At 47.1% G+C, this 23,433-nt stretch overlaps 1 protein-coding gene across 1 annotated transcript; it reads right to left on the reverse strand.

Annotated features, from left to right (window-relative positions):
• Window positions 1-279: 279 nt before the first annotated feature.
• On the reverse strand, window positions 280-22,668 carry LOC8029680 (acidic mammalian chitinase). Its single transcript, XM_040218220.3, has 8 exons — window positions 22,316-22,668; window positions 22,046-22,246; window positions 15,364-15,620; window positions 12,116-12,219; window positions 10,784-10,901; window positions 5,765-5,950; window positions 589-711; window positions 280-497 (listed from the first exon to the last, which is right to left on the reverse strand). The coding sequence occupies exons 1-8, from the start codon at window positions 22,374-22,376 to the stop codon at window positions 366-368; spliced, it is 1,182 nt and encodes a 393-aa protein (XP_040074154.1). The 5' UTR covers window positions 22,377-22,668; the 3' UTR covers window positions 280-365.
• Between the last annotated feature and the right edge of the window lie 765 nt (window positions 22,669-23,433).

The raw sequence follows: 23,433 nt of genomic DNA on the forward strand, positions 1-23,433 counted from the left end.
TGAGAGTGCGCTCGGATATCAAGTGCCTACAGAGACCGCTCAATTCGTCCTAAGTGGTCTCGAGGGTGCGAACCACTAAATTAGATTGCAGCAGCAGAGCGAACGCTGGAGAGGGGGTCGCCTCCTCGCGGGCGTTCGCTCTGCTAAAGTGGAAAGAGGGGTGGGAGGAGCTTACCTTAGACCCTTCACCTGTCACCGGCTATAGACGATCGATTTCTGGACGGGATGACTTAATGAAGGCTAATGATTATGAAATGTAGAATACAATCGAACAATACATTGCGTTCATCATTTTCATTCACGGAACAGTTCACGGATTAACACCACATATCAAACAAAGAAAACCAAACGTCGAGTTCGATCTGCTACGTGGATAAATATTCCCTCGACGCAGAGTGAAGAATTGGAAAGGCTGCTCCACAATTCCCGGAGAAGTCGTCCGTGTCAAGCGTCACAATGGCGATCCCGCCCAGCTTTAGTTGCTTGGCAAAAGAAGCCTGGCGTAAAAAAAAAAAAAAAAAAAAAAAAAAAAAAAAAAAAAAAAAAATTAATTTTTCTTTGCGCGCAATTGAGCTGCACTTTACCTACCTTTTCTTTCGCGCTCTCGGCATCTTCGTAGCTCACCCAGTTTGTCAGGTTTACAGCGTACGGTGCCTGCAGGCCCTTGTCGAAGCTGACAGTCCATTTTTTTGTCTTGAGAGATTCGCAGAGCTGAAAAAGGAAACACTGATAGTTACCCTGTTACTGGAACGTGCACTGGCCATGTTGCGTTCTCGAAGGATCTTCTCGACATCTTGCTACCGGATTACCGTGAGCTATAACCCTGATACAATTATTTTTTATTTTAGGGGAGACGTGTAGTGTTTAACCAGAGATGGAGCAAACAAATTCGGTGTCCGGATGGAGTGCAAAAGCCATTCCCAAAACCTCCATTCATACGCTGTTTCCCAAAAAAGGCTTGTGATTGCTGCCATTATGCAGGCTGTTCTGGAGCGCTATTCAGCAGAACGAAAATCGTATAAATAGGCCAATGCACAGCGTGCAATGAAACTTTTCTCTCCGAGGTGGCGCATTCATCGTGCTTGAGACTTTAGCTTGAGTTTGGTGGGTCCACATTTTTGGAAAAGGAGTAGAACCGTCGCTGTATGCTTTCTCGCGTGATGTGGCGAGGGAGTAACTCGGACGTTCAGCTGGCAGTCGTGTCCGACAAGTGAGGACGCAAGCGCTGCGGCAGCGTTCAACTTCCAGTCCGCGTTGAATTTTCCGTTTCAGGAGTCCGAACCGAAAATGTTAGGTGCCAGCCATAGAACACATTTTCTCTTAATCTTGCACACGTTACAAGAAGTAATCTATTACAGTTTCAGTTAACCTTTCAATTAAAAAGTATCCAATAATATTTCTCGATTACTTGACAGGAAAAGTAATTTACCGTTACTTGAAAAAGTAACCGTTGCTTTTGCGCTTGCCTGAGACTTTCAAACTGACCGATTTGTTTTGCCGGTTTGAAAACTGGCCTTTCCTGCTTTATTGAATCAAAATCAGACAAGTACAAACTACTTATTTTCTTAATCCATGAGTTTTAGGAAAGCATTCTCCTGTCTGACACTTCCTTCAAGGTTTCCTTGCTAGGGAGCTTGTACAAAGGGGGCGCCATTTTGTTTGCTGACTTTGAGACGCTGTCACCTTCTGTCCTATTTCTACTTGATCTTACAAGTTTCCTTCGCAGTCCCAGGGTTGAAACATCATGATTAATACGCACCACCTCGCCTGAATTTTCAACATTTTTTCGCCATTAGGACGGGGTATGGAAAAAATGGTACTATGGTCGCGAGTAATTTTAGTACTTGGAATGGATGCTTGGGCGAGTTGGATATTCCTATTGTAGGAGAAGCGCAAAAGGAAACTCACGCTGAAAATGCACGCACACCAGAAAAAGAGCGTGACGTGAGTGACCGTTTTTCTGGTGAGCGTGCATTTTCAACGTTTCCTTTTGCGGTTCTCCTACAATTGAGTACGTGTTAGTCAGTTGAGACAACAGCCAAGTAGAGCGCTGCCGTGGAGCCAGGCTGGTGCTCGGCAACCCGGCGGCCAGGCCGCGGTCGTCGGTCGCTCAAGCTTCTTCGCCTTCTCTGTCGCGTCTGGTGGCGCCTTCGCATTTTGCCGCATGTTGCCGCCATAGAACAACAACAAACACATCACCGACAGCGCACAGATGTCCTTTTGTCTTTTATGTTCAGCTGTTTTTTTCTTACGAACATTTTTTTTTTCTTCTTACGAGCCGCCAGGGCCATGCCTTAAAGCGCCTTTGCCTCCGCGTTCGTCAAAAAAGACATTTCGCTCTAGTCGCTTGTGCGGACCACTTTTCTTTTTTCATCCTTCCCTTCGTGTTGCTTCTGCTTTGTCCTTGCTTCCGACACCGCAATTGTAAAGTGACTGAGCACCTTTTTCGCCTTTCTCTGTCCAGTTTCTTGGGTAAGAGCGCCGCAACGATTGCTTTCGCCGAGGGGGTCTTTTCCAACGTATTTTCTGCCGTCTGCAGGCTTGTTTACTTTTTATTGCTATTTTTTTCGCCTGGAACTGAGTTTTTATTTAAATGTCTCATATATCAATGTTTGCGAAGTGTTAGTAGCTCGATGTTCTCGTTGCTCTGACTTATGGGCGACACCTGTCGATATGCCCAAGCACCCGGCACGGCGCACAGATGAGGTGAATGAGGCGTAGGCCCTGCAGAGGCGAGAGTACTTGCTTTCCCAAGGAGCTCGAGGGGGGGGGGGGGGGGGGGGGGCACTCCGTAGTCGGCGCCTATGGCTGCATGCAAGATAAAACATTCCAATAAGTGTACTGTGCCGCGCCCGGCTGACCAATGGGCTGGCGCGGCTGGCAACTCAGCTGACTGCGAAAGCGAGCGGGGCGAGATGTGCTTCTTTCGTGCAACCAACGATGGATCGTCAAAGAAAGCTCGCCGCATACCGTCTGATGCTCATTTTGAAGAAAAGCCTGTACCCCCAGGCACTGGGTGCGACCGGTTAGGAAAAATTGCACGGAGGAGAGCGAATATTTTACGGCGGTAATTTGACTGCCACACAGCACGTCTGAGGGCCGCTCCGATGCGGCTCAGCGCAATAAATCTTAAATTCTGGTGTTTTTTTTTTTTTTTTTTTTTTGCGTGGGACATATCCCAAAGGATCGTCTGTGAAGCGGTGCTTGTCGTCGGGGTTATTATACCCATCGCAACCGGTGATCAAACGAAGCTTCTCAACGACACACAACCGAGGACAGCCGCGCAATCGCGCGCGCAAGGTTGCCGCGCGCGCGAATCCGCAGTCACGTAAAACGGAACGTTTCGTACTGTTGGATAATTACTTCAGCCACTTCCGAGCGATGAGCGACGTTTTCTAAGAAATTCAGAACCAAGCGACGCGACGAACTACAGTGAGCAATCACCGTCGCTCGCCGCTGACTCTCGTCGCTTGTCGCCGTCGCTCGTCTCGTCGCTCGCTAAATCGCTTACATGCGGTTCAGCCTTTAGTGTTCGCGAAAGTTTTCAACCGGAGACTGGTCTCTCCCAGAACCTTGAGGCTAAGTTTGCGGGACTTATCCCTGCGTATCCATGTCCATTAACTGCATTGATCGGCGATGGCACGAAAGTAGCAACTCGGGTTCTTTGAGACAGCCAAGGCCCGGAAGGTTAGGAGGAGGACCTCTGTGCCAAGGGAACTTCCGCAGCTGGTGTTCCTACACAAGTAGCGACGGTCTTTTGACCAGGATCTTCTGAGAGCTTCCAGTTGGGACTACACATAGACGCGGCGTGCTTTCCAGAACAAGAGGAGCTTGACATCTTTCCACGACAGTATATGACCTGATGTCCTTTCTTACTCAATCAAAAGTACCGCATATAATCGGATAGCCTTTTTTTTTCATTTTGACCAAATAGTACGTCACCAGTCTAGGTCGCAGTTGTATAAACCGTCATTCTGCAAAAGAAGCAACCGCGTTCAGTGTTTGTAGAACTGCTGCTGCAGAAGTTGTCTATAGTTGTGTTTGATCGGTCTGATTTCGTCGTCTGGACTCTTGATGCATGTCAGTCATCTCAGCCCTTTCCCTGGTCTCCATTTCGGTCTGAAGGAAACTCAGGATGCTTGAAAACTCTTTCAGATGGTGGGACTGCAGGCGCTGTGCTGATCGAGATAGCTATACGTGATCGAGATAGCTATACGAGCCGCGGCGTAGACTTTCCATTTTCCCGGGGGGTGGGGGGGGGGGGGGGGGGGGCAGGCTGAGAAGTTCTCCGGGGGGAGGGGGGGGGGGGGGGGGGTGCGCGTTACTTTCTCGCCAGAACTGGAGATTGAAGCTAACGAAAGCACGCTGGGATTCCGTTTCCGATGTATTTTGTCAATAAAGGCAACGTGGGCGTTATTTTGTTTACATGCCACTACTAGAAGCTCGTTACATGGCACGTAAACAGTGTCTCGGTAAGGATCATGGCCCGGGACCGGGGGTGGGGGGGGGGGGGGGGAGGGGGGGGGGCTCTGCCCTTCCCTGGATCTCACCAGGCGGGCACAAGCCCCGATGCCCCCCCCCCCCCCGTAGTCTATGCCTATGGCTACGAGATAATTAAGAGGCAAATTGAACCCCCTGCTGTACGATGTCGAATAAACGAGTTCGGTCCGCGTTCGTGGAGAAATGAAGCTAGCTCGTCGACAGAGCGCCCCGACTAGCTCCTCCCGTAGGGCCTTAAGCAGGATGTCTGACATAATTGTGGAATACGTCTCCGATTTGATGCAAAGAGCCTTCAGCCCCCGGATGTTTACTTGGATGTGGTCGTACATCCGTCGTAGAGCCTTGGTGTCGCTTGATAAAATTACAGAAGGTAGCCTCATAATTTCGCCAGATTATCTTGGACTATACGTCGTCTGTCAACGAATCGACTAGAAAGCATATCGATCGCGTGAACGTGCGTAGCAGGGGTCGATGGTTTGTCAACTCGAGATCACTAAAGCCTCTGCCAAGGAGGGTCCGCAGGTAGCGAAACTTCTGGCATCGGGGGACGCTTTTGTTCTCATACTGCGCTTGAGAACTGCTCCTAGAAGCTCTGCTATATCCGCCGACGTCGCCGTTGAAGCTCTAGAGCTGTAGCTTAGGAAACTTTACCCCTCCCGGCCTAGTATTGGGAGCTCCTTCGCTGTTCAAACGTGGTTGCGATGTCATCGGCGGCCGTTGGTGGTTGCAGTTCCCTTTGCAGGAGGGATTGTCGATGTCTTACTACCAAGCAAAGCGATCACACGGGTGACCTCGTGTTCGTACTCGACTACGGTGGTGTATGTTGCGACGAGGTCTACATCGGCGACATGCTCATCGGTCTCTATGTTAATTTGACGAAGTTCGCTGTTGTTCGTAGTCAGTCGTTCGAACTGTGGAGACTGTAACAGCTCTAACGCGTTACATTGAGATCTACAATAGGTATGCTGTGCGTTTGAGAATTGACCTCAATTAGACACTCTAGCCGTTATTCAAGGTACTCGGCGGCTCCGAAGGAACCTGCCGGACTACGAATCCTCACTTTGTGAATTGAAGTCTCGATCGAGACGACCGCAATCAGTTGATAGGTTTTCTCGGTGTGGGAGCTATGTAACTGAGAGTTGAATGTTACAAGAAAATTCCCAGGCGATGAATACTGAAGGCTTAATGGGCGTGGCAGGCGAAAACCCCAAATTTCATTTTTTTCTTCCAACTGATGGGCATTATAACTAGCGGTTTAACTCACCTCGTTGTAACCCAGGGCCCCAGCTGTTTTGGTGTAGGGGCCCGCGGTGCCGGGCTCATCCGTGAAAGTGCCGTAGCCGGTGTTCTGCGTGTCTTCCAAGGTCCAGGATCGAGCGAGGGTCGTGATGGCCAGAACCATCTTGGAGGGCTCCGCGCCCGCGTTAAGGTAGCTTTTGACGCTGTGCTCCTGCGAGGCAGTTCTCATCTCAAGTTTGAACAATGGTGCACTTGAACCACTCGGGATACGAATGTATACACAGGAGCCCGATACACAAAACCGCTTTATGCACGTAAAAAAAAAAGAAAAAAACAAACAAAACAAAACAACCTGTGTAGTTTTAATTGAATTTAAACAATCACGTAAGGTGGGATCTTTAGATTTGATTGAAAAAATACGGATGTGATAGCTCCGTCGTTGAGATGAATGAATAGGTCTGAAAAACAAAATGACCAGCAACCCTTATCTTTTAAGTCCTAAAATGCATGGAATGCAATATTAAAGGAGCGATCGTTTGCATTTGTTTAGAAGACATTAGACAGTCGTTTCAGGAAGTGACGAACATATTGTTTATGAATTTCCCCGCTAAATTTAGCCGGGCAATTGACGCCACATCACATGGCACCACAGCTGTGACGTCACGGTGTCACGTGACCTAACGTCATATAATGTCAGGTCACGTGACTTTAATTTCCTCGCTAAATTTAGCGGGGAAATTGGAGTCACATTGTCAAGTACAACCTAACTAGATTAGCTCAGTTGTGAAACTCCCGCGGAGGGGGTAACCCCCTCCCCTTCAGTACGCATCCCGTCGTTTGAAGCGCCATCTACAGGATTACCCGCTCAGTTTAATGCAAATGGTGGTCAATTTAATCCAAGTGACATTCAATTTATTTCAAGTGCCATTAAATTTAATCGCAGCGCTACCCAATTTAATCCCCGGGTCAGTCAATTGAATTCACAATATTAATAGTATTTAATTTTTATCACAATATGTAATCCAGAATATGTACATTTTTTGTCTTCAGTGGCCGTGTTTCGCTTACACTTTTGATCACTTAAAGTAATTGTTTATAAAATTAGATTTTGTATAACTGATATTTTGATTACTATTTCGATCACTTGGAGTTACTAGTCGCACGATTCACACGTTGATTACCAGTAACCTCGAGTTATTAGTGGCGCACTCGACTTTACTTAGGCTGAATTGACGTTTTGTTTACTCTTTCTCATTAATTAGACTTATTATTGATACAGCTCAAATGATATGAGTACAACTGCAATTTGTGGTTACTATTTTTATTACTTCTCGCTATTATTGACTCCGCTGACTTAAAATGGCTCCCACTTCTAATCACTTCAACCTGTTAATTACACAATTTATATAATAAAAGTTCAACATTTTTATTACTCTCTCGATTATTTTGAGGGATTAATGACAAAAATACAAATTCGTAGCTCATTCCACATTCTGATTACTTTTTGGTTAATATGCTATTATTGACACAAATAACTTTATAGAAGCAATCATTTTATAACTCAGTCGATTACTTTAATTAATATTGACAAAGGCAAGTTCATATAATATCAGGTAAGATTCGGATTACTCCATTGATTAATCCGTGTTACTATTCACCCAATTGATTTTAATTAACTCAATTAACTTAGTGGTTACTTTTTATCTTTCCCCGGTACATTAGTGACACAACTGCGTTTATATCAGCATTATTCACATCTTGATTACTTTGAGTAACTAGTGACCTATTTGACTTTATATTGCATAATCCTCACTCTCATTATTACTTTGAGCAAATAATAAACTAACCAATTTATTATAAGCACCAGTCACATTATGATTACTTTTTGATTACTTCGAGTTACTATTGACCCAATGAACTTTAATTCGCCCTAACTGACATCGTGATGACTTGATTACTTTGAGCTAATATTCGACCAACTGATATGTTAATAGCTTAATAGATGTTATAATTAGTAGTTTGATTACTTAGAGTTACTATTTACTCAATAGACTTAATAATTAATGCGGCCCCCCGCCGCTCGGCTGCGGTGGGGGCCGCATGCAGCAACGCTGAACGAGCGGCTCCGGGCATGGACCGCAAGCCGCTGGCGGTCCTGCTGCCGTACTGCCAAATCCCTACCACGGCCTTTGGGACCGAAGTGCAAGAGGTAATAGCCGCCCGGCCGCTCCTTGGATGCCGCAACATCATGGTGGCGTCTACGTGCGACCTGGCACTACTAGACAGACTGTTACCAACGTGGACTTCACCATGGATGTGCCGTCTGCGCGCGCTTTACCCGCACGACGCTGCTGTGTTGGCCGGAGATTTTAATGCCGAACACGTGGCCTAGGGGTACCAGCGGTCGCAAGGCCGCGGAAGACATCTGCTCGAGGAGGCCGATGGGGCTGAACTTCAGCTGGCCAACGACCTCGGCCTGCCAGCTAGGTGGGCAGAGAACCCAGGACAGCACGACACCAATTCCGACCTGACCTGGGTGACGGCCGACACTGCGGCTCGATGGTATCGCGAACCCACACCGTGGAGTAGCGACCACCATCCCATCTGGATTGAGGTCCTCGGTGGCCAGCAGAAGCGAAAGAAACGAATGCACTATACCGACTGGCAACGCTTCAGGGGGGACCTCCTGAGCCACTCTGCAGACACAGACGGGGCCACCACGCTGGTCGAGCGCATTCTGGTGGCGGCGGCCGGCGCTACGAATACTTTCGAGGTGGAAGGCGACTCCCCAACGCTGGACCGGTCAACCTGTGACAAGTCCAGGAGAAAGTCCATAAAAAGTACATGGCCTGCGGCCGCACCTTCCCCGACCTAATGCGTATCCGACAACAGGCGGCCAGAATTCGACGCCACGCGCAGGTACAGTCCCGCCAACGCTGGGAGGAGCACTGCTAATCATTCTCCCGACACACTGGGGCTAGTAAACTCTGGATAACTTTCCGGTCTCTCAACGAGTGCAGCACAGTGCAAGCCGTGCTGCTTCGAACTGGCGTCAACCGCGACCAATTCGAGAGGAAAATGGCGTCCGTCTTCTTCCCACAACCGCCAACCATACAAGTCGGCGACATCTACACTCCGGACCACGTGGATGAGTCGCGGGCGATCGAGATCCTATTCACAAAAGCCGTGCTCACCGCGACCCTCGAACAGATTAACATGAAGAGCGCACCAGGAAAGGATGTGACGTGGGCAATGCAACCTCGACGCTCCACAACTCGAGGAGCTCCTCGCGCATGTCAACGAGATCTGGACACGAGGTGAGGTACCGACGGCCCTGAAGCACGCCATAGTCACACCGATCCCAAAGCCCGGAAGGGATCCCTCAGAGATGGCCAACCCCGCCCGATCTCCCTAACGTCCACCTAATGTAAGCTGCTCTAGTGGATGGCGACAACCAGGCTCAACCACCACCTCAAGGAAGAGACGCGGTACTTTCATCCGGGTCAGACGGGACTTAAACTAAACATGGAGACGCACGGGAGCTTGTACCTGCTAATGCCCTTGAATAGAAAAAGTAGCGATACCTTCTCCCTCCTCCTCTGACGCGCACACCTTTTATCTTTATGTTTTGCTTTTTTACACCCGCACGTCGACTGTAGCGCCGCCTGGTTTGGCCCAAGATAACAGACGGCCTTGAGTCAGAGCGCAGTCAAAGGCCTGAAAGCTACGCTCGCAAATACATACACACATGCTAAAAGCGCACTGTCATGGTCTCCAGCCTTGAAGGATGTGCTCAAAGAAAGACGATGAAAGCCGTGACGTTGCACAGTCGGCGTTATTTGATTGGCGACATGAGCTCATAGCAATGGCTGCACTCCAACAGCATAGGCATTCCTTCTCCTTCCTCCTCTGACGCGCACACCTCTTATCTTCATGTTTTGCTTTTGTGCACCCGCGTGTCGACGATAGCGCCGCCTGGTTTGGCCAAGGATGGCAGGCGGCATTCTTCAAAGGATGTCGCTACTTTTCCGTATAAAGGGGCTTTAGTACCTGCTGCGGCGGCTCACGTTGATGCTCGGGGGGCGAACGGGGAGTCACGGCGCACGCCTCGCTATAGGAAACAGGTTCTTCAGACACCGTCGAGGTCGTTTTCCCCTTGGGGAATGGGGCGGCTCCTCCTGCTCCCACCACGGAAGCACTGAGATCATGACGGCCCGCCACGGCAGCGTGGGAAGGCGAGGGTCCCCCGACGTACCTCGGGCGATGCCGGGGGTCCCGTAGCTCCGTCTGGATGTTGCGCAACATGACCGACTGAATCTCGGAGCTCCTCGTCAGCTCGCTGCGAAGGCGAGCATTCTCCTCCCTCACAGCCGTCATCTGGTCCGTCAGAAAAGAGATGCCGTTCAATGCGTCGGCTAGCAGGTCTCGGAGAAGAGCCACCGAAGTCGCGGAGTCTACGCCGAGCCGGCCCTGGCAGGGTGAGTCCTGCTCGTCGTCAGGCCTAGCTTCGTCCGAGATAGGAATATGCGTGCGCTTGACGGAGATGCAGTCGTTGCATATAAATGGATAAATGGGCTTACCCCAGTCAGCATTCGTCCAACCTCGCTGTCCGGAAGTACGACACACTTCTTGTGCGTGCGTTTTCCGCACTCTTTGCATCGGAAATACTTTTGTTTTCCGTAAAAAGGCTGAGAGCACCCGCCGCACTTGTCCTTACTGCCCGCCATCTTGCGAAGTAAGATGGCGGTCAGTAGTAATAAAAATAATAATAATAATAATAATAATAATAATAATATTATTATTATTATTATTATTATTATTATCATCAACGAGCATCGTACTGACGTGCGTTCGTGTATCACTACTGCGTCTCCTCTCATCTACAGCGAGAACCAGTGTCGCCATACCATGGCATTCCGACCTCACGCTATGTAAATATTTAACGTCTAAACAGAAGTTGTGCGTGTGGTTACGTCAACTAATACCTGCGTATCGGGACCCCCATGGTACAAGACTGGGAAATATGTCCCTTCTTACCACTTACCACACTGGGAGTGGTGTACTCGGTGTCAGAGAGCCCGTGCAAGGGAGCCACCGGGCCTGTCCTCCCTGACCAAGTTCCCCAGTAGTCGAAGGCGTTGACTGTCATGAAGTGGACGTTCCTGCAGACAAATATCAGACATATTTTAAGGAAGACGATGTAGGAGGCATAAAACAACGGGGCTGTGTTTCTGCGGTGCTTTTGTGCAGACTACGTGGAAATGCGATATCACAGTTCGTTTTCTATGAAGGTTTGTTTCTCTATCCTTAACGATACGCCGCTCTCTCCCCTCCAGTGTCTTCTGGCACGTCGAGTACAGTCACACTCAGCACATGGCCGTTTCTGTTCAACTACGTATTTCCTCTTGAGTTCACTACTTCCTCGTGCGAGGCTTTGTGAAGACTGCGACACATCCAGTGAGCGCCTCATCCTGCGACTCGCAAGCGATAAGAAGAGGAGGACGGCACGTGTACCTCTCTCTCTCGCATTTCGATAGGACGACCGGAAGCTTTTGGGGGAAATACATTGGAAACGAACACTGCCCCAAGAGTCGAGGCTTAAGCCATGCATCGGGGCATAAGCCATGCATCGCCTGTGCACATTAGGCACGACAGAACTGTATGGCTGACAAGAATGATGAACTTGTGCCATGCTCGGAGCTTTGGACGAAGCGCTTCATGCAGCGGACACAAGCATTTTAGTGACGGCTTCAGAGGGCTACCGGAATAGTTCACTGGGGATGTTTGATGAATTATGGCCCAATAGATTTGTGGAAGAATTTGAGGAGAGTCCTGGCGTACGAAGGGTGTCCAAATCAAGACGAGATCGCTTGGATGGTATGAGAGGGAAAAGCGATAGTCGTCGTAAAGTTAATTTTATTATTTTTAATTTTCGCCAACGTAAAGACGAAAAAGGTAACGGTATCCTTTGGATTCACAGAATGTTTGTGCGAGGAAGTGTTGAGATGTGTAGTTTGTTTAAAACAAAAAAAAGTGTTATCCACGATGCAGGGAACGTCCCTACCGTAAACACAAAAGAAATAAAAAAAAAGAATTCCAGACGTAGAATGAACAGAAGCATTGTATGTAGTCTTAGCATCGCTCTGATCGCGCTTCTTTCAATTACTTTTATTCAGCGCACCACTGATAGGTGACAGACACGACATGACATTTCTTTTTGATTCAAGCACTTTCACCCTCAACAGTTATTACGGGAAGGCGCAGATTTGAAGACAAGAAGAGACGGGAATAATCATGCATTCAAATCGTTCTAAAAAAAAAAAAAGTGATGAACAACTGATGAAGTAATGAAAACAGCTGTCATGTCAGCCCTTACTTTGAAATTTCGGGCAAGTTGTAACCCTCTGCGACGATTTCTCTCGCAACAGACAGGTCCACTCCAAGTGACAGGTTCGCTTTTTCAAAGGCTGCCTTCATTTCCTGCGCACGAGAATAGTGGAGAAGGCCGACGGGAAAGTTGAGTGGATATTGCCATTAAGTCGATGCCGCCGAAATCACGTCTGAAGAGAAGAAATGAACATGACAAACTCTGACTGAGAGCTCGAACACTGATTGAAGCGACACTTCGGCAGAACAACTGCTGCATAGTGCAAATCCGCATACTTCAAAGACCCTAAAGTAGGACAGATGTTGTTTGTTTATTTATTCAGCGTGTCTATATATATACTACCTGCCGCCAAATAACAGTCGGGAAGCAGACGCATCGGTTGCCCTACATTGAAATACAAACAAGTGAATGCTCTCGAAGAGGGACATACGTGCGGGACATACTTTCCGCTTTGGATGGCTGCCTCGGTCCTTTGACTTCGATCGAAGAGAGTCCACTATTCTTTTCCTCAGAAGAGCCCTGAATCCGTCTCATACAATCTCAACTGTGCAGCTCGGAGCACTTTGGCCTTCTCTGTCCAGCGGTGGAAAATGCCAGAGATAAAACATTTTTATAACTTAAGGTACGTTGCGTAAAAGTGCTGTTTAGTGGACGAAACCAAACAGCCTGTAAACGCGCTGTTTGATGAACCAGTCGTACAGTAATATTTGCAAATAGTCTTGAATAAACTTGTATCGGAAAGCGAACGCGATAAGGGTCACACGTATGGCAGAAAGAGAACTTGATTAGTAAACAGCATCTTCCCTGTCCCAACCGAATAATCTTATCATCCACACGAGCTCAGTGGCTGCTCAGCGCATCGCCGTGGGACACAAACACGCAGTCAATTATATTCGGCTCTGACTTTATTTCACAGCTTAATTCTATGGACACACTCTGAACAACCTGAGGAACATAGGATATAGGATTCTTCGCTTTTTACCGTCAAACTTAAATGGTCCCCCCCCCCCCCCCCCCCCCCCCGTCGTCAGAAGAACGATCTACTAAAGATACGAGCGAAAATGCTTCTTACGGCAACATTTCCTTTCACTGTCCACAAGCGAATGTAGATCCAGAATTCGTCGCTTTCAGTGGCGCAGCACTGTCACTGACACTTGGCCATAGGATGCCGCCGACGTCAACGCGACCTCGTATATAGCTGTGCCGGGACGCTGCTCGTACTCCGACTTTCCGATGGATAAATGCAGAGTGCCAGAGAGTGCTCTGAGTAGGAGTGCACACTGAAAAGGCACGGGATGTCAAATTTGGTGATGTGAACAGCATCTCTTTGTCACACTCAATCTTGCATGAACCGAGCGCTTGAGTACGATGAAAGCACCACCCAAGTTCTCCATGAATTGGAGGATTTGAGACGTACGTTCGGCCATGGCCGGGCTGAACATAGGCGCTCGCTTCTTCTCTCATGGCTCGTTAAAGCAATGTGATGCCCCCTATAACACCGCAAAGCGGTGAAAGTGCTGCCACCCTAATAACGGGGAGCCTGCTCCCCAGTGTGCTTCTCCGGAGGTACGAGCGTCGCCTAACATTTGCAGCGACTAACGAGCAATGTTCATTTCTGAAATTGAGATCTTACAGTCGAAAGTCTATACAAAATTAAAACGTTCAAAGGACCCGAGGCGAAATGTCTCCAGGGATCGGAAACTTCCCTGTTAGTCGTTTTCTAATACCAGTAATTGAACAAGTAATCTGCTAAATGTTTCACTTCTATTGTTGGCCATCCACAGCATAAAACAAAAGCAAAAAGGTGGCAAAAAAAAATAAACTGAGAAAATGTAAACAATTATTGTGTAATAAAATGAAAATAGTTTTTCTTGTCTTATCAATACTAGGGATATCAGCAAGCTATGATAGCATTCAAAACACAGCCCGTTTAACTGCACCCTGCACAGGGACCATGCAGAATGGCGAGAGGCTTGCCCCCATGAAGAAGAGAACCGCATATTCCTCCGACGGCATAGCACAGCAGAGGCCGTCAACTTGATTGAGGAAATTTATCCCGCCCTGGTCGCACATGCGTTTGTTTTCAACGTCAGATGATCAAATTCGCTGTTGCGTGATCAATTGATAATGCTTTTGGAGATTTACGAGTATTTAGTTCTTTCGTTTAACGCAAAACGCGTCCTCAGGCTCCCCCCGCTGCAAAACTGCGACGACAAAAGGTGCGTTCACCAACTAAATGCAACGGGCTTTCGTTTCACTAAACTTGACGGGACGTATTCCCTTACGGCAAGTAAGACCCACCGCTCTGTATGTGACCAAAGACCTGCGAACGCCTTCCGGCGTCCACAGACGAAGGAACTATACTACGTACGGACGTTCTCGGTACGACGAAGCTACCGTTACCTTGCAAAAGGGTGCCACTATTTTTTTTTTCTTTTTGTAATTCCTGTTTAGTCAATGTTTCTTCTGGCAATCAGCGCTTGTCTACGTACATGTCTTTTGGCTCTCGTTTCCCGCGTTGTTCTTTTAATTTAGGCTATGGCACCACGCTGACACTCTCACGTAAAGAGGCATGTTCGTTTGAGTGTGACCGACAGCGTTATGACCGCATCTGTCTGCTTACAAGATGGCTGCTATGGCCACCGAGATCTGCGCAACGCGTCATAGTGGAACGCAAGAAGTCGTACCGCAATCGATCACATTAAAACGCAAATATATAAAACCGACCTTTACTCTCTCTTTGAATCAGAAAATTATTTTTGTAAGGCCCGCTTCAGACGGTGCATCAGCAATATCAGGGTTGCTGGCGAGTTGTTCTCTAGAAGCGACAGCTCGAATTCCTGGGATCGAGTTCGGCTCGAAACGGGCGAGCAACTTCGACAACTTGGAGACGTTTCACGCTGCAATACACCAGTCCCAGACATGATGTTTTCACGTGAATCCCCTGTGGTGATGATGATGATAATTGAACAGAGGAGCTGACTTGGTACTGGTTTGAAACGGTTTTCGTGACTGAATGGTTTCAGGGAGATGAGCTAGAACTTTCCGCGCTATTTTTAGATATAAAACACGTTATTAACGCGTTATTAAAGCGTAACTGTACGCTTAAATAGTGCGAGAAAATTGAAATGTTAATGACGATGATAAAAAAATTCTAGCAATTTGAGTTTTTGAGGTTGCTGCGTTCAGACGTTAGAAAACCACTCCAGCTGAAGGGGGCCTAACAAACCACCCACCTTGAGCAACTCCACGAAGTTTTCCTTGTCCTCTGGCCGCCCTCCGCCGCCCCCGGGGTAGTTCCAGTTGAGCACGAGGCCGTTAAGCCGATACCTCTTGCAGAAGGACACTCCGCTTTCCGCGAAGCTCTTGCGGTGTGTCTCGGACCGCGCCATCCTGCTGAACGGCGCTGATCCGAGGCTCTGGCCACCCACAGCAGCCAGTACCTTCAGTTGACTTTTTTTGTTCTTCAGATTTGTGAAGCGCCGAAGGTTCCCTGCATTGGACAGCGCGTGCATGCCGCCTTAGCGTCTGCCCGCCTCCACATGCCTACTCGGGAAAAGTCTTGCAGCTCACGTACATCAAAAGTGCACCAAAATGTTTTTTTTAAAAATATTTTTAAAGGACCGAGTTGTTCGACGTACTCTACGAAATTTCAAATAATGTGAAATTTTCTGCGCGTGCTCCTCACTTCTTCAAGGGCTACGTCACGAAGAGCATTCGGAGGGCCAACGACTGCGATATAAAGAGGGAGCTGGGCGCATAACAAGGTGCAAAATATGTTCCGACCTATCCAAATCAAGCTGCAACACTGTGCGTGACGAGAACATGGGATATGTCACGCTCATGCAGACTAAATTTTATGGGTCTCGACATTTTCACGGCCTTGTCACTTGCTAAGTGCCGTCCTTAAATCGCATTAAAGGGGTACGGAAACGAAATGGCGTACTCGCGAGCTCTTTACCTCTCGCTTCAAAGTCGGCCAGGGAGAAGCGCAATGCGTATCGCGCTCGTGACGTCGAGAGTTCTCCCTCTGCCTAGGGTACTGTAGTTGCGAGCGTGGCTGCTTGGTGGCGTCAACGCGTGACAACCTCACCTAGTAGTAATATCCGAGGACTGCACTCTAAAAAAGCCCGCGCATCTACTTTCCCGCCCCACACTCGGAGAGCAAATCACCGCAGCTTACGGAGGCAGCTCAGTAAATGACGATGCCGAAACATATGTTTAGACCAAAAAACGCAATCTGAGTTGACACACTAAGCAATGCAAGCGTGACGTTTTGCATTTCTTAATGACACAACCTCGGGAACAAAACCCCGAGCCGTAGCGGCTCGGGAACTTAAAATAACGCAAACTTAAATTTGCATTACTGCGGTAGCTTCGATGAAAACAAAGTGCAAGTTGCAGCTTAATTACGAGCCTGAAGTGAGAGTTGCGTTGTCCGAACTTCGCTATCGATTTGAGAAACCGTGCTGTAACAAACGAGCTCACTTCTCCATTAAAGGGATACTTCAACAATATTTGAAATATTCCCGTCGTGTTTAAAAATAGGTTGAATATGATCCACAATATCCGTAAATGACAATCGCACGTTTGTATCTTGAGCCTGGTGGCTGTATTTTTCGTTATAAACGGCCCACTTTGGCAAGCGCTCGGAGAAGGCCCAGCGGAGACCACGTGACATCCAACGCAATCGTGACGTAGGTCGTCTCAAGACGAGCAAAGCTACGGCAAGGCTGACGTCGAGAGGATGGCCTAGTCCAGGGGTGGCCAAACCGCGGCTCGCGAGCCGCATGCGGCTCTTTGCTGGTCTAAGTGCGGCTCGCGGATTCCTCGTAGGGGACCCCCCCTTTCGCTCCTTTCCGCGTTGCCCCATGAAAAAAAAGAAAGGATTTAAAAAAAAGCACAGTTGCGGTTTGACAGCTTTGTGCCCCCATACGTACAGTCAGGCTCTATACAAAATTTAAGTTTGCCCCCCCCCCCCCCCTCCCCCGCGGCTCTTAAAAGTTTCGTGGGTTTGTTTGCGGCTCTTCAGCCGGGTCAGCCTGGCCACCCCTGGCCTAGTCGTTCCAGCCACCGAAGCGGCTGCTTTTGTACGAATTTTGAGCGACGGGTTAATCTTCTATAATCTTGTAGGGGGACAATAGCGACTTCTGCGACAGAAAAAGGCATTCCCGGGAGGAGGGGAGTTCCTCGTTCTCCTCTTCTTTCGTCGTGGCCGGAGACGAGACAACCTCCGTCACTAGCTGTCAAGGTTCCTAGACGAGCATTACAAACGAGGCGTTAGCGACATCCACCAGGTGCTCTTTGCTAACCGTTTAATTCGTTTTAAAATTACTTTTCGAGACTTTTTTAACAAAATATTGGTATGTTCGATGTGATACTGCTCCTTTGAACACATATAGACCAAAAAATGAGCGCCGAAATTTCGTTGTAGTATCCCTTTAAAGGTTCCCTGCAGTCCTATTTAAGCGTCTACCTTTTTTGCGGTTTCCACGTCTCTTGTGGTTCGGGCAAGCCAGCGGGCACGGAGAGAGTAACTAAATATCAGTGCGTCATATTTGAACCGGGCGACGTGGAAACCTCCTCCACCTACGGGGGCGCCCCGTGGTGTCAAAAGCGCGCGGCATGGGACGAAATCGTGACGTTTTTGGTCCTGACGTCAGCCGGGGAGAGAGAGCTGCCCCGTTCCCGGGAAGCTTCTCTCCTCGGCCTCACCTCCTTTCCCCGTTTTCCCCTTCCTCCCCAAATTCCTCAGTCACCGCCGCAAGGGGAATCCTCCGTCGCGGGAATAGGGGGGACGAGGACCAATGACGTTATGAAAGAGGTTATTTTTTGCTTGTTTTTGTTGTTGTTGTTGTTCTTGATACCTTTATTTAAGACATAACAGTACCGAGATGTCTCAGGGGACAGGGCTAAAGGCATAAATGCCTGACGGGGCCATGCCACCCTTTTGGCAGCAACGGTAGCAAAAACATAAACAAATGAGGATAGATACAATTTCACTCCAAACTAGAAATCTAAACAAAACAAATACATCACAAAACATGGCGTGAAAGGACAATTGCTAGTTATCATCATAAGCCTTTTGCTTAAAGCACATCCGGTTTTATTTCCCTGTGAGTAAATGTTCTTTTACAACATTTGTATATTGATAAAGTGATCGTACGTATTCCAATGAAGCTAAAATATACGGGTACTGGTTTAAATGGTCTGGTATAAGAAAACTCAACCTCTGGTCTCCATAATTCATTCGCGACCGCGATTTTATTAATAAATGTCGCCTTAAATTATACGGGCTATCTTTCGCGTGGTACTTAACATAGAACACCAATTTATCGAGCTGAAATTGCCACCGAATTTCAAGTGATAGTTTGTATTTATGTAGATTTCTTATGTTGAGTATTTGATATGTCCTAAAATGTGGTGTGGCACTTTTAAGAAGTTGTATGTTACCAATTGCTCGCAATGCTCGCTTTTGTATGGATAAAATATTGTCTAGATTTGTTGGGGATGTCGTTGACCACACTAAAAGGCAGTAACTTATGCGGGATTGCACAAGCACGAAATAAATTTGACGTTTCACTTTTGTTGTAAGATAATATCTTAATCTATTTAAAACACCAACAGCTCGACAAAAACTTGTTCTCAAAGAATCATTATGTGGCGTCCATGATAGGTTTTCATGGAATAAAACTCCCAAGAATCGAATGGTTGAAGATAGTTGAATATAAGAATCCTGGAATTTTAATTGCAAATTGGAAGGGGATGTCATTCCTTTTGGTCTAAATAGTAAGTACTTTGTTTTTTCCATGTTTAAATAAAGTTTATTAGCTCTAAGCCATAAGTCTAATCCCCACAACCACTGTTTTGCCTTTCCAAAAAGGTCGTCGATGTCCCAGCCAGAAAAGAAAATATATTTGTCATCTGCATATAGGACTACATGCAGATGTAATTTTCACATGCCTATAACTTTTAAAATAAAGTGAATTTCGAGAAAATAAAAAAGTTCGCTAAGTTACGACGTTCGGTGCACTCAGGTTCGGTGCAAATTAAAAAAAATAAATAAATAAAATAGAGTAAAAAAGTTATTCTTGCTGGCATTCATTTTTTTTTTTTGTGATGGTTTCTTGGACAGTTGATTTACTTTGCTATTTTTTAACTGTCAAATAAAACTTTAGCTGCAATTTTGTGTATCACTGCTCTTGAACTAAAATTGAAAAGCTTTGATATTGCGAAAATACGGGTTTAGGGGGGGGGGGGGGCGATGCTATATTTTATATTTTTTAGGAATGGTGATGTAACTGCTCCACTGGGAAAACAACAACAACAACAACAACGACATGAACAAGAGCAACGCATATATAACGGAGAGAATGTGAATCACGTGTGCCTTCACATACAACCAGGGACTCAAACCGAAAAATATAACGTTTTAGTTACAAATATGGTAACCGTTTCCTGTTGATATCGGTTTCGTTGCGGTTTTTTACGGTTTTACCTTTTACGGTTTCGGTTACCGGTTACACGTTCCTAAAAAACATTTTTTTTTTCGGTTTCTTCAGTAATTTGTTTTATTAAAATGCTATAGACAGCCGTCTTATATTAAACGGTTTAAAATAGTCCCAGATAGCCAACAACGGGCCATTCACAATAACGAGAACTCAGAAACGTCATAGTAGTTCTAATTGGTCAAAAGTTGCACACGTTTCTAGCTCAAACACCTGTTCACTACATTTAATTACATTACCTCTATAGTTTGGTACCCAAGCTTAGATAATACCCCCACTACTCGGGAATCATCGCATTTTATATAATAAAAATCGCTACTAAACATCGCTACTTTGTTGTTCGGCAACGTTTGTAAACAACCCTCAGAAAGTTCCCACTGGGTGCTGGAAGAACCATTCGCACATTTTCGTCGCTATAGTTTGTTGCAGCCTATAAGATATGCAGAAAAGGCTTCTCACATACTGAAGGAAGGGGCAGAACTATAGCCCTTCTCTAGTAAAATACTGCCAAGTGGACTAAAGTAATAAAATTGAGAGCTGGGCTAGTTGGTGAAAGTCAAACATATTGTAAATGCAATAGCGAAAAACAATAAAGACTAAGGAGAGGAACGAACAACACAGAAAGCTGTAAAAATATGTCCTGCGTTGTTCGTTCCTTTCCCTAGTCTTCGCTGTGTTGCGCTGCTACACGTACGTCATGTTTGCCATTTCCAAGCAAATGCATGTGGTTATAGAAGCGCGCGTATATCGTTGTCCGATAGTTTGAGGCTGGAAAAATTGTGCATTTGTATGGTAGCGCCATTTTTCTTCATGGTTTGGAGGCGGAGCTTCTCCTACAGATGTAGTGCAACTAGGGATGGTCACGAACTTTCGTCGAGCCGGATTTTTACGTCGAACCTCAAAGTTCGACGTTTGTCTTCCGCCAGCTATGCATGATGGTCAATTTACCTCGCTTCTTCATACTGGCTAGTGCAGGTCAGGAACGTCAATAATTAAAAAAAAAACAAAAAAAAACGAGTTGGATGGATTTCTTAGCATTCTAACTTATTAGTTAATACCCTGAAGGCGACACGTACTGAATACATGTAGCGATTGTAGTATAGTGCGGCTGATTTAGAAATTGTATAGACTTTTCATTATAAGCTCGACCACTGATTCCAACCAAGTATTCTTAATCCCAAATTTAGATTCAACTGAAATGTATTACCAGATGCACTACTCACTGACAGTAACTCTGTCAAATGGCCACGACACTTCAGGATCTCTCCTCGAAGTCATTCTTGAGAAAAACTCATAGTTTTATTTTCCGGTTAATGTCGGTTAATATCGGTTACCTGTAAATAAATTACGGTTACAGTTACGGTTACAGTTTTCATGAATTTCAAATAACGGTTTCGTTACGGTTACTGAAGAGATTTCGTTCCTAAACGGTTTGCGGTTCGGTTTCGATTACGGTTACGGTTTGAGTACCTGGATACCTACAACGTAGACCTGGCAGGGTAGACCAGCTTCCCCAGGACTAAAACGAACGCCGGTTTTTCAGCTGCAGGCTTCGGCTCGTCTCACATGTATCACGAAACAGCGCCAGAGTTGCATAGCGAATAGAAGCAAACTAGGTGGATTAGTCAACATAATAAAACCGGAGACAGGGAAACAAAAGGGACGTACATACCACCGTCTCAGACAGAGCGATAAAATATAAAAAGCAAAAAGAACGTTTACCTGTGTCTGAGACGGTCTTGTGTACGTCCTTTTTGTTTCCGTGTCTCCGGTTTTATTCTGTTGCCCAATATTTCCCAGCTCACCTCTGCCCCCAATCTCCCTTCAGATGGGTTAGATGGGAGGTAAAAGGTACTATAAAGAACGCCATAAAACGAAAACAAGAAACTGTTGACAAATCTAATAGGGCCCGCTAGATGAAGATTCAACCGAGGCGCGCGGGCTCTTGAGACGGGATATGTTACCTCGTCCTTCGTACGGTAGCTTTTGCAGTTCGAAATTCCAGACTGCTATCAATAAAAACAACTTCTCGTTCCGACCAAGCCGGCTCATGACAGCTAAGTACGACGGACGGTTTTCTCAGCAAGAAGAAAGTGACGTGAAACAGGAACGGTTTTCTTTTTTTTTCAGTGAGCTCCGGACCTTTGAGCCTGGCCTAAATGTTCTGTCCTGAAGATTGTGACAGTCAACCATTTTAGATGGCCATGATTATGAGCCATACGTTGCGTCGCACGGGGCTATTATACATCGTACCGTTGCGGTTAGAATCCGAATGCTGGAGACGGACACGCCGAGTTGTCACCAGCGCGCACTCGCACGTGTCTCCATTTCCTGCTCCACCCCTTGTTACGATAGCAGTCTACGCGACAACCTCTAAGCTCGACAAAGGCAAACGAAATGCGGGCCTCACCATTTCCCCCGTTGTCGGAGAGGTCGTTCCACGGGTCGGAGAGCACCACTTCGGCGCCGCGAATGCCGACGATGTTGTAGACCATGTGCGTGCACGGTGCGGTGTCCAGGCGCTGGGGCGTGCTCTTGCCCTTGCCGGTCCGGTAAAATGCCCAGCTGTTCCAGTAACACAGCACCTTCCTGGCCTCGGGAATTGCGGCCGCTGTCGGACGGAGCGGCCGTGGGGCGAGCGCTTAGCGCGAGGCTGCCTCGCGGGGTGGGACCGACTTACCGGGAACGGCTGCCGCGCAGAACAGGGCCACCAGGGCGACGGCCGACGGCAGCCGCTTCATCTGGTTTCAAAGCTTTTGTCCTTCAAGGTTCGAACCCCTTGGGGTGTTTATCGTGCTTCTCGATTCGTGCAACTCGCGATCGCGGCGACGCAGCGATTGAGCCGCATCTTAATGAGCTGGGCTGGCTCTTTATAAGGCCACGTTTGGGGCGAACCGGATCCTGCCCATTGAGCTTGCAGGGAGGACTGTTTTCGACGCCGTTGCTGCGTCGGTTGTTGCTCCGGGGATGAGCGGTCGGCCTTGTGGAGTGTTATTCAACCGAACCAAGGTGCGCGCCCTCCACCTCCGCCTAGCGTCGGGCCACAGGGCGACTTGGGTGCGGAGGGCCGAGAGCGTCGCCTCTTCTTGGGGGGGAGGAACTTTCGATTGGGGCATCCCCACCGTACTCCCGACTGGAATTCTCGGAAGTGCCTCGGGTGCTTGATTTTCATCTATTTTATCTTGTTTCGTTTAGGAGAGGGGCTTTCATTTTGACACATCGTAAAATTCCGCTCGAGGATCGCAGCTCATTTTGACGGTTGATCCGTTTTTCCGCTCTTCGTACTTTAAGAGTGCCACCGGTGAGGCGGACGGAGAGATACATAGATGATCAATCCGATACCTTCGATAACCATTAGCGATGATGATGACGATAATACTACTACTACTACTGCTACTAATAATAATTTTATTGCAAATATGAAACATCAATACAAAAGAAAGCAAGTCTGTCAAAAGCCAATAGCGGCTTGTACGACTAGACTCGGCATCGACGTAGAGAAAAAACAGTTATACGTAAACATAGCATAAGACGAAAGTAAACACAAGTTACAAGAATTGCAGACAACTCTACAAAAAAAAAAAAAAAAAGAACACGCCAAAGAAAAAAAATACCACAAAGCATAATGGTTCTGGAACCTTAACGAACAACATAGGTAGAAAACATAATACAAAACATCGCATTAAAAAAACAATACCACTAAACATGCCGAAAAAGAACAAAACAAAAATATATTACACAACTCATTCATAAATACGCGCATAAGTCAGCTAAAAAACACAAGGGAAAGAGAAAAAA

Source organism: Ixodes scapularis, unplaced genomic scaffold (assembly GCF_016920785.2).
Source record: "Ixodes scapularis isolate PalLabHiFi unplaced genomic scaffold, ASM1692078v2 PGA_scaffold9__187_contigs__length_104089568, whole genome shotgun sequence".
NCBI classification, from domain to species: Eukaryota; Metazoa; Arthropoda; class Arachnida; order Ixodida; family Ixodidae; genus Ixodes; species Ixodes scapularis.

What these genes read in the sequence shown, in the direction of transcription:
- LOC8029680 (XM_040218220.3), bottom strand. Translation starts at nt 22,376, where the DNA reads ATGAAGCGGCTGCCGTCGGCCGTCGCCCTGGTGGCCCTGTTCTGCGCG. An exon ending in ACTTCGTGGAGTTGCTCAAG is followed by an intron (nt 12,220 to 15,363) that starts GTGGGTGGTTTG and finishes TCTCGTGCGCAG; the next exon opens with GAAATGAAGGCAGCCTTTGA. An exon ending in CCGAGAGCGCGAAAGAAAAG is followed by an intron (nt 498 to 588) that starts GTAGGTAAAGTG and finishes TTTTTACGCCAG; the next exon opens with GCTTCTTTTGCCAAGCAACT.